This window comes from Arachis ipaensis, chromosome B04 (genome assembly GCF_000816755.2).
Source record: "Arachis ipaensis cultivar K30076 chromosome B04, Araip1.1, whole genome shotgun sequence".
In the NCBI taxonomy this organism is placed as follows: domain Eukaryota; kingdom Viridiplantae; phylum Streptophyta; class Magnoliopsida; order Fabales; family Fabaceae; genus Arachis; species Arachis ipaensis.
In genome coordinates, this window is record NC_029788.2 from 123,542,271 (window position 1) to 123,554,500 (window position 12,230).

The 12,230-nt window shown below is 31.0% G+C and overlaps 1 protein-coding gene across 2 annotated transcripts in view; it reads left to right on the forward strand.

Annotated features, from left to right (window-relative positions):
• Positions 11,809–12,230, forward strand: part of LOC107635152 — a 2,967-nt gene continuing 2,545 nt past the window's right edge. Inside the window, exon 1 of one of the 2 annotated variants that reach the window (XM_016338531.2) lies at positions 11,809–12,081. In XM_016338531.2, coding sequence (XP_016194017.1) covers positions 11,865–12,081 — 217 coding nt within the window. In that variant the 5' untranslated portion in view covers positions 11,809–11,864. The remainder of the gene's footprint in view (positions 12,082–12,230) is intronic. The other variant, XM_016338532.2, reaches the window with a different exon arrangement.

Sequence of the window (12,230 nt, forward strand, 5' to 3'; positions counted from 1 at the left end):
TATCTTTTTATATTAATTTTAATATTTAAGAATTCATAAGTCATTATATAATTATTAGTGGACCTTTAATTTAATTATAATTTTAATGCTTAATGTGGTTTTAATATTTAGTGAATTGTTTAGAAAAGTAATGAGGCTAGCTTATTGCTAGGAGTATATATAATAAATAAAAAAGTATGAGGAGCCAATGGAATATTTATACAATGTGTATAATGGAGGTTTAGGAAGTATTAGAGATATAATCATTAGTGTTACCTTTTTCCATTAGCTGAAGTTTTTGGGATGAATGGTATCATGACATGGTATTAGAGCGCTAGATCCGAAAGGTCAAGAGTTCGATCATTACCCCAAAATCAGTTTAAGCTTTTGGAAAGATGTTTATTATTGCTAGTACTCGGATGGTTATTCTAGATAGTATGAGAAATGTTCATTTTGTAACTCAATAGCCCATTGTACATATTGTACAAATAGTCTATTGTCTCCCTAGCGGGATCCTAAATAAATTCATCCTAGTAAAGAAATGGTAATTTTAGCACATAAATGAGCTACAATTTGAGTAAAGCCAAGATTTTGTTAATGCATGGTACTTATTAGAATTTTGTGTTAATAGTATATAGCTAGCTGTTAGAGGTGACAATGAGTAGGGTAGAATAGGATTTGGATCAAATTTTAATTTTATTCGTGAGTTGAGATTTTTATATAAATTGAATCCTATTTTATTTGTAAGTTGAGAATATTCCAACCCTAACTCTGCCCGTTTTTAATCTATGGGTATTTGATCTTACTCGCAAGTTACTCAAAAGATGTAACATTATTATATAACTTGATAATAATTTAAAATAAAATTAATTTTTATGTAAAAAATATTAAATTATCAATTAATGATATTCTTTAGTGGTTAAAGATCTTTTGTATTTAATAAAAAGTCTTTGATTCAACATCTACTTAAAATATATAGTGCGAGTTGGTCGAGTACAATTAAGACTCAATCCGTATCCTACCTGCTACAGATCGAATTGATAACTCTACCAACCGAATCGAGTCAGATTAGATTCCCGTAAATAGAGTACATATTATCACCTCCTACTAACTATAGCTTGAGCAACCAAATTTATATAAAGAAAGAAGTCATTAAAAGGTTTACAAACGATTATTGTTAGGTATATGAAGATAGTAAGATGACAAAATTTTATATTTGTGTAGTGGTTTTAAGGCACGATTAAATCGTTTTTTTAGAGAGATATTTATCTCCACACTTAGTTGCTATAGGATTGATGACAATACTCTCCCAAAATACAATGAAACCTAAGAATTTTTTAATTAACAGTAGTAAGAAATTCTCAACTGTCTTGAACAAAGAAAATCTCTTAATAGTTGATTAAAATGTGCACTTAGTACTTGTGTTTTTGAAATAGTGGACAAGGACTTATTTATACATATTGCGCACGTAGCAATTATGATTAGTTACGCATACAAATGGTTGTATCTTTTCTATTTCCAATAGATACAATATTTTGAATATACACAATTCTTAAATAGTTGTGTCCATTTAGCCAATAGACACAATGTGTGAACATACATAATCCTTAAAAAGTTGTGTCCTTTCAACCAAATGGTACTAAACGGTTAGTAATCGTTTATTAATATTAATAATATTAATTAATCAAATTTGTAAATACCCTTCAATTCCCCACTATTTACAAAATTTAAATGTCATACAAGTATATGCATAAAGAATGTGTCATTAAGATTAAACATTCTTTATTTTAGTTTAAATTTTAAAGTTCTAACGAAGTAATAGGTGTCTAGTCGATTAAACCTATACTCCATATGCTAGTACTAAAAATCACACACATTACTTATACCCTCTAAGTTTAAGAGTTTATAATTTTAAACACTTATATGACATTGTGCTTATCCTGGTTTCATGAATATTTACGAGAATAAAACTTCTAAAATTATCTATTAGAGCGGCACCACTCTTATATTCATATAGGTGAAATTTTTTAATAAATAATATTATCATTCCATTAAGATAGAGTTTTAACTTACCCTCCTAATTTATTGTAAATAGCACTAAATCCTATACCTTAGTGCTCCAATTGCTAAATAACTTGTTATTATCCATTAAACCTTAAAACTAGTGGTCTACTAGAATAAGGTTGGGTTCCCATCATTTAGCAATAATAGGTTTTAATTCCATTTTAGCAGTAGTCTCTTTGATTTTATCCCTTGACAAACATTTAATTAAAGGGTCTGCTAAATTTCCTTAAGATCTTACATAAGTGATGGTAATTACCATTATCTATTAGTTGCCTCACAAACTTATGTCTCAAACTTATATGTCTAGACTTTCCATTATAAACCTTATTATATACTCGAGACATGGTTGATTCACTATCACAGAAGATTGAAATGGCTGTCGTCTGCTGTGGCCACAACTTTATATCATACAACAATTTTTTTAACCATTCTGCTTCTTTACCTGCGGCTGATAAAGCTACAAACTCAACCTCCATAGTAGAATGTGTAATACATGTTTGTTTCTTTGAGACCCAACTTATTACTCCACCACCTCTGGTGAAAATCTATTCTGAAGTAGATTTGTTATCTCTAAGATTTGTAATCCAATTTGCGTCGGAATAACCTTCTAAAACTACGTGATAATCACTATAATGTAATCCCAAATTTATGATTTTCTTGAGATAACCAAGAACTTCTTGTTATAGCTTTCCAATATTGATTGCTAGACTTTTCTGTAAACCTTGATAATTTGCACACAGCAAATGCTATATCAGGTCTAGTACAATACATTGCATACATTAAACTTCCTATAACACTAGCATATTCTAATTGTGTTATAGGTCTTTCCATGTTTAATTTCCTTCTAATTTAAGATTAGGATCACAGTGCGTATTGGATTCTTTAATTGTGAGATGATCAAACTTTTCCAATACCTTTTTAATATAATGAGATTGACTTAAAATAAAGCCAACTTCATTCTTATGCACCTTTATACTTAATATTGTATCAACTTCATTCAAATCCTTCATCTTGAATTTAGAAGTTAGATACTCCTTTGTTATACGAATTCCTTCTAAATTTCTTCCGATGATTAACATATCATCAACATATAAACAAATGATTACTTCATAATCTTTAGTAAAATTTGAGTAAATACATTTATCCGCACTGTTATGTGAGAAGCCATTTAATAACACCACTGAATCAAACTTCTCATGCCATTGTTTAGGTGCTTGTTTTAGTCCATACAAAGACTTAATTAATTTAAAAATTTTCTTTTCATTTTCGGGTAGCACATAGCTTTCCGGCTGCTCTATATATATTTCTTGTGAAACATTAGTATCATTTTGGGGATATTCTAAATTAGAAGTTGAATAATTGATAAATTTATTTTCAATAAATTCTACATCTCTTAATTCAACAACTATATTAGACACTAAGTCTAATATTTATATGCTTTAGAATATTGAGCATATCCTATAAAAGTGCCTTTTATGGCTCTTGGCCCCAACTTGATTCTCTTTTGATAAGGAACTCGATAAAAGGCTAAACACCCCACACTTTTAGATAATCCAAATTAGGTTTTCTTCCTTTCCAAATTTCATAAGAAAAAACCTTTCTATTTCTTGATGGTATCTTATTATGGATATGATATGATATCAATAATACTTCACCCCACAAATTATTAGACAATTTTGATAACATTGAATTAACCATATCCACTAAGGTACGATTTTTTTTTCTTTCCGCCAAACCATTTTGTTGTGGAGTATATTGAGCGGAAGATTTATGCACAATACCACATAATTCACAAAAGTTATCGAATTCATTAAAAAAATATTATTCACCTTGTAATGATTCAAGGATCACCACTTGTAGATCACGAAGTCTACTTACAAGGATTTGTAATTCATGAATTTGATCCATAATATCATTCATAATAAATTCAAAATATTTTATCATAATAAATCTTCAATGGTGATTGAATTGACATGTAGAAATCATGGAGTCGGTCGGATAAAATGTTGAGAATATGACCTCGACATGCAAAAGTATCTTCATCACGTTTCTTCTTCAATTGAACAATCTTTTCTTTCTCTTCCGGTGTGACATTTTCAGCGGTATCGGCAATTGATGTAGCCTTTGGGTCAATCACATATGCAAGATTGAGAATCAAAAGAAGAAATATCTTGTCCTTTCAATGGTTGAAGTTTGTTCCATCAAAGCTATCTAACTTGACAAACTCTTGATTCGTGACCTTGAACGTGGTGTTTTGATCTTGTGTCATCTTCAACTAATATCTCTCTAAAATTGTTGGGTATATGAAAATGGTAAGATGACAAAATCTTATATTTGTGTAGTAGTTTCAAGATACGATTAGATCGCTTTCTTTAGAGAGATATTTGTCTCCACACTTAGTTGTTATAGGGTTGATGACAATACTCTCTTAAAATACAATGAAACCTAAGAATTTTTTAATTAGCAGTAGTAAAAAATTCTCAACTCTCTTGAACAAAGAAAATCTCTTAATAGTTGATTAAAATGTTCACTTTTAGTACTTGTGTTTTTTGAAATAGTGGACAAAAACTTATTTAATATTTATACATATTGCACGTAGCAATTATGATTAGTTATACGTATACAAATGGTTGTGTCTTTTCTATTTTCAATAGATATAATGCTTTGAATATACATAATTCTTAAAGAGTTGTGTCCCTTTAGCCAATAGACACAATATATATAAACATACACAATCCTCAAAAAGTTGTGTTCCTTCAACCAAATAGTACTAAATATTTAGTAACCGTTTATTAATATTAAGAGTAATGCTACGTAGCCAAAATATTATAGATAATAAATAAAGATATATGATTAAAAATATTTGCATTTATAAGTGACGCGGTTAAGTGTCTTGAACTCTGCGAATATTACGTATCTTATTCCTGCTTGGAATGCTCTATGGTTCCTGTCTGCGATACTTTTCTTGTAAAGTGATCAAATTATCTTTCAATCCTACTCTCTTGTTCACGTACGCTCTTGTTTGATTCTGGCTGCATATGCTTGTTTAAAACCCTTGGTGTATTTAGCTTCTTTATTTAGCCACTTCCACTTGAATCATGTATTTTTTTTATATATACATTTGAATCTGTTTTGATGCAATACACATTTTTAAGTTCATATTTTGAGTCCTTTGTAAACAAATTGTAATTTAGTTTTTTTCCTTATTTGACGATAATTACAGCCATTCTTTAAATCTTAACAAAACCGCTTTTAATTTGATATGTACTTTATATAAACGTTGAAAGATTCTTATACAGTTTAAAACTAATTGTTTCCAATACCTCGCCTGTTTCTTTACTGATTTATGGAAATATATATATACTTTAAATACAATTTGATTTTCTAGCAACTTTATTACAATTTTTACGAATATCCTTATTTGATTATATACTTAGATATTTTTCAAAGAAAGGTTTTTATCTCCTCCTAGTTAGTTTTTATTTGGTAAACTTCACCTATTTTATTTTTAATTTGAATTTGGTTTAGCATACTATATTGTTTGTGCAATTATTGTTCTTCTAGAAAAAAAAATGTTGGACTCATATATTTCTTCTTGTAAATAAACCAATTTCTTTCTTAAGCTTTTCATTTATGAGAATGTTATATTTGATTCTGTTTTTAATTACTCTCTCACCTTTTTTGAACGTCACCATTAGTCTTAGTTTTTCATTTCTTATGAATCTCATGCTCATTCGAGTCAACTTGAATTCGTTTCCATCTAATGCACCATTTGTCCTTTTATTTGTCTTTCTTTAGTCAAAGATTTTCTTGAGAATTTTCTATTGATTAAGTTATCTTTCCTGACGCATTTTGTATTCCTTTGGACCAATTGGAAACTCATTTGATAATCTGTGCCTAGTGAGTTTTTTTTTAAGAAATTTAAGTTTTGAATCAACTTCTTTAAGTTGCTGAGTTTCTTTTTAAGCTTTTCGTTTCTATGAGCGACATGCTTTATGAATCCTAATCGAAATCCTTTAAGTTCCTTTCTTAAAATGAATTAGTTTCCTTTTTAGCGCATCTTAATATTATTGAACATCTTTATAAAGTTGTAACTTCAAGTATATTATTGGAATTTTATTTTAAACCTTTTTAAACAAGTTTTGATTTATTCTTATGCAAAGTTGTCCTTGACTTTGAATTGCTTTACTTGAGCAGTGCCTCTCTTTGATGTGATTTGAACTCGTTCCAGGGCGATATAACCGTTTATTAAAGTTTTAATAAAATCGCTTTCAATTCAGGCTACACTCCTTTACTTTATACTCTGAAAATTTCTGTATGCGATTTAAACATGTTCAATTGTAATGCATCAACTTTTCTTTTATGAGTAAAACTTTATGTCAGGTTTTCTTCCAACAAGATTGTAGTTTTCATACATGCTTGAAAAAGAAGAGAAAATACAATTTAGCTCTTAGCCAAATTAATCCTTCCATTTACAAAGTTTGTGTAATCTATTTCCACTTGAATTTATATTGAAATAATGCTACATTTATACTTTTATTAATCTTTTGAAGGATGTTTGTTACCCATTTTCTCTTTCAGAACATGAAATGATTTCCCCTTAAGTTTTCTATTTTTTTTACGAACAATGTATTCGAAAATATTTTTAAACCATACTCTTGAGTTCTATAAACTTTGTCTTTGGTTTGGATATTCTTCTTCTGTAAACCTCATATTTTTTTGATTCATCTTGAATTCGTTTCAAAATACTGTGTTGTTTTTCATCTTATTGATCCTATCGAATCCCGTCGACTCAAGAGTTACCTTTAAAGTTATCAGTTGATCCTCTTTCCAACATTCTTCGTTTCTTGTTTATCCTTGTCTACTTATGATTTCAACAATTCCTTTCAAATTCTCGCGAATACGGTCCTTGCCGCTTTTCTTTCTTTGCTAAGGTCTATTATCCTTCGGAGTATACTCGAAGTTAGTTTTGGTATCTTGTGTGACTGTTGGACTTAGTAAACGACACATTAATTCCTTAGGGTACGTTTGATGGACGCAAAAGGTGAAACTTGTAAATATACAATGTTGCAGGGAGTTGTGGAACGTTATTTCATGTGAAAGAATTTTGTTGATGTTGGGTTTGTGACCATTAAGATTTATGAAGTGTTGACGAGGTTGAAAACCTTCGGATGAGTTGCTCAATAAAGTACAGTTGAGAATGATGGAGATAAGTTATATTGAAGTTTGAATAGTTGAGTCTTTGAAGTTGGTATGAGATTAGTATACAGATGTTGAGCACATCATTTTAACCCCGGCTTGCTTTATAGCCTTTTGCCGCCTTGCATTACCATCACACGTGTGAAATATATTATTTTGTGCATCAAGCCTATCTTGTAATTTTGTTTCACATCATACTTATACCTTTTATATTTTTATGCCATATGAAAATTCTGGTATTTGAAACTATATGAATATATATACTGAGAACTTTTTACCTTTTCTTTAAATAAGTTCAAGAGTGAAGTAATATGAAATCTCTTTTATTTTGTATCAATTTTCGAGGACGAAAATTTTATAAGGTGGGTAGGATGTAAGACCCAGAATTTTCAAATAAATCTTGTTATGAATTAATTTCAATTCATTTAATTCATTAGAAATTTTATCTTCAGAAATTATTTTATTAAAGCTAATTAAATCAAAAATTAAATCAAGTTTTGATAATTAATTAGAAATTTTACTTAATTTTATAGTTATTGAATAATTTTCTATATTTAAATTATATAGCTTAATAGTTGTAAAAGAATAAAAATTTTATATGATTTGATTTTAGATTAATTGTATTTATATCATTTAATACTTTAAGTTAAAGATAAAGAAAATTAATTATATTACCATGTATTCTCAATTAGAGTAATTTATTGAGAATCAATTAGTATTTTTATACCACAAATAATATTTTAAAGTAAGTTTAGAGATTAAATTAGTTTTTCAAATATTAATATTTTATACTCCAATTTTATTAAAATCACTAAACTATCCCTATACCTAATTTTTATCAAAACCCTAAATTCCCAAAATATCACCCTAATCCTAATTTCCCAAAAACCCAGCTGCCTTATCTCTTCAGCCACCGAACCTCCTTTTCTTCCATAAGCCACGCAGCATATTCACCCGCCATATTTGTTCCTTCCTTCAGTAAATACAACAGAAAACAAAAAAAAAAAGAAAGAAAGAAAAGGAAAGTAGAGGGAAGGGAGAACAGAGAAGGAGAGGGAGAGAGGGACGAGCCAGCACCGGTTGGCCTCCCCGTCGCCGCCGAGTTGCTCGCCGCCCGTCGCCGTCGCTATGCCGTCGGGAGGGAGATTCAAGAGAGCGAGCATGGAGTTGAGGGAGCAGAAGGGACCGCGCCACCATCGCGGAGAGTGAGAGAGGCGTCGCTGAGCCTGAGTCGCTGCTGGAAGATCTTCGTGCTTCATCGTCACCGTTTGCCTTCCATCCAGCCCGAACCACCGTGCAAGGGGGAAATCACCGCCACTGCGCCACGCGTCGCCGCCGACCTGCCTCGAAGCCGCCGTCGCGGATCAGATCTGAGGCGAGAGAGAGAGAGACACGAAGGAGGGAACCGTGCACTGCCATCGCGCCTAGTCACACCCTCACCGCGAAGCCATCACCGCCGAACTGTCTTTGATGATGGAGGTTCCGTTGCCGAGCTGTTGAGTCGCCGCTGCCGCCGTTGGGTTCGCCGGGAGTGTGAGCCCGAACGGGAATGAGAAAGAACAGGAAGGTGGCCACCGTGGGTGTCACTGTCGGAGGAGGAAAAGGACGTTCCGCTGTGTACCGCCGTTCCGGGAACCACCGCTGCCTCTGCCGCCGAATAACGCACTTTAGTATGTAAAGTAGTCGTAATACTTCTTGTTATCAGAGTAGCGCAGCCGGAAGCGTGACTTCTGATAGTGAGGGTGTTACAATATTAATAATATTAATTAATCACATTATAAATACCATTCAATTATGAAGTAATTAAAGGATTTGAAAAATAATGGCCAAACAAAAAGAGAGTGCAAGTTTTTTTTTTAAATAAAAGTAATGAAAATCTTTAAGGAGGCCAACGGCCCTTAACTTCAAATAAAAAAAGAAAATTTTCAAATATTTTTGAAAGGAAAAGTCTAGGGGCCAATAATTTTTGTGTTTTTTGTCCAACACTTAACCATCAAAATAAAAGTGAGTGATCTCCCACCATTAGATGTAATCTCACACCATTAAAAACATTATTGATGACCAATAGTTACAAAACACCAAAATTATTGGTCTCCTAACATTCCTCTTTCTAAAATTCCTAAAACACATTGGTATTTTAATAATTTTAATGAATATATATTTTATATATTTTTATAATTAAAATTAATTATTAAAATGATTAAAACACTAATATTTCACAAACATTTGAAATTCCCGACAAAGAGTAACTAAGTAAGTCCAGTTTACTTCTGACAATGGGATGAAGCTGCAATAATTATGACATATATGCTAAAATAATGGGTTTCATTTTGTATGTCTTAGCTTGATCCGTTTTTTATTTTTCTTGCAATAATATAAAGTCTGGTCAGAATATTCAGCAACAGTTTTGGAAGAAGTGTCTAACTAAATTAATTATTACAATCATTTTTGTGGTGATTTTTGTTATATTCTATAACTTCTTAACATGATGCATAGACAAAATAAATTTCTCCTAAAATCATGTTTGAAGGTATCTATTGTACAAATTTATGGCGATGGACTAAGCACTTAACCACTATCTATTGGCCATCTCTATGTAATAATCTACGAGGGTGCTACACATACAAGTCTTTTTGACTTACAAGTCTTATAAGTTATTAGGTCTTTTAATGCGTTATTCAACGTTTTCTATTATCAAAGCGCTACACTCAGAACGGTTCTTCTTTTTCTTCCTCTTCTTCCTCTTCCTCTTCCTCTTCCTCTTCCTCTTCTTCTTCTTCTCTTCCTCTTCCTCTTCCTCCTCTTCTTCTTCTTCTTCGTTTTTTTTTTTTTCGATTGTCATAGTTTCTGAAATCAAGCTTTGAAATCGTTTTGAAGAAGAAGCAGCAGAAGATGAGGAGAAAGAGAAAGAGTTCTGAATTATGCAACGAATTTTGGGTGTATTTCTTAAATACTTTGGGTATATTTTTCATAATCCTTTGGGTGTATTTCTGTAATCCTTTTGAAGATAATGGTACTTCAGAAATACACCCAAACGATTACAGAAGTACACCCAAAATGATTACAGAAATACACCCAAACTGTTACAGGAATTTATCCAAACGATTATAGAAATACACCCAAAGGATTACAGAAAATACACCCAAAGGATTTAAAGAAATACACCCAAAATTTGTTAAAATACATCTTATGCATAATTCAGAACTCTTTCTCTTTCTCCTCCTCATCTTCTACTGCTTCTTCTTCTTCAAAAACGATTTCACCATGAAAAATCGAAAAAAAAAAAGATAAAACAGAGAGAAAGAACGTAAATGAAGAAGAAGAGGAAGACGATGAAGAAGAACGTGGAGAAACGAAAGAAAAGGAGAAGAAGAAGAGTAAGAGGAAGAAGAACGTGCAGCAAGAAGAAGAAGAAGGAGAAGACGAAGAGGAAGAAGAATGGTTCGAAACGTGTTTTGAGCGTTAGTTTTAATTGAACTTGTAAGGCTTACAAGCCTTAATCGCTTGTATGCCAAGAATTACTCATAATCTATATATAATACTATGGAAATAAGAATTTAATTTGCCATAATGTTGCATATTGAGGATGAAATCAAGATCCAAATTAAAGCCAGTGGGTAGCTATAAAGCACGGACACTTTACTGAGTTGTCGTGTCCGCGTGTCGGACACATTTTGGATACGACACTCACTGACACTCGTCGGACACGCGTGTCTGCTATATCCAACCGTGTCTTAATAAAAAACAAAAAAATTCTTTTTCGGACACGCTTGGATACACCTAAATACCATCACGTATCAACGTGTACAGTCTTATTCTTAACATATATTTTTGAAATAAATTTAGATATAATATATATTATTATTTATTAAAATAAAAAATATTTTAAATACTTGATATAATTAAAATAAGAAACTAAAAATAATTAAAAAATTAATTTATATTTTAATATCAATAAAATATCAAAATATCATTACGATTTATCTAAAAAATACTTTATATTTTATATGTATGCGTGTCCCGTGTCTTATAAGATTTTAAAATTTACGTATCAGCGTGTCCCGTATCGTGTCGTATCCCGTGTCTGGATTAATTATCTTTATAAAATTATTTTACACTAAAAATACATAAAAATATTTAAAAAAGCCAATATAAAAGTTAAAATATAAAAGGATCAAAATATTAAAAGCCAGCATATATATCACATATACGTTATTTATATGAATTATTCTTGTCTTTTATTACTTTACATAAATTTTCACTTATATGTAGTAGATAATATATAAAACGGAAAGCATAAAAAATAGAAATTTATCAACTAATTTCTTTAATAATTTATTCTAGAAAAAGAAAAAACTAATTAAAGAATATTTTATTCTCTTAAATATGTTTAAGTAATTAATGTAATTGTATAGAAGCAATTTAGCTAGTGTATGTGTTAATTGTTAAATTATTTTAGAATATAGATAAGAGAGGGGCCCATCTTATCTGAAAGCTTAGGTGTAAGAATGAAATTAAAGAAAATGAATGGAAAAAAGAAGAGGCTCTTATTATTCTTCATATCCTCTCATTTCTAATCCAAACTAACACCACTCTCCGCCACTACGTTATTATGGGGAGACATGACTCTAACTGCCGCTCTTTCTTGCTCTCTCGCCGCTACTTCCACATCTTTTTCCGCTGCCGGAGCACGAATCCACCGCCACCGCCGCCGCCACCCGAATAATAATATTATTAACACGAAACGCATTTTGTCCTCCAAGTTTTTGCATGGCTCTACCTCAACCACGTGCATGCCTTTCTCCTTCTTCCCCCAACACCACTCTTTCTTCTTCCGAGGTTTAATTTGCACTACTCTTCTCTTTTTAGCATAAGCATATATAACTATTAGATTAATTATTAGCTCTTTTATTGAATTTAATTAATCTTTTGTTGGAGATTGTAATTTCTTATTATTAGAATGGTTAAATTATTATGTTATTCTTTAT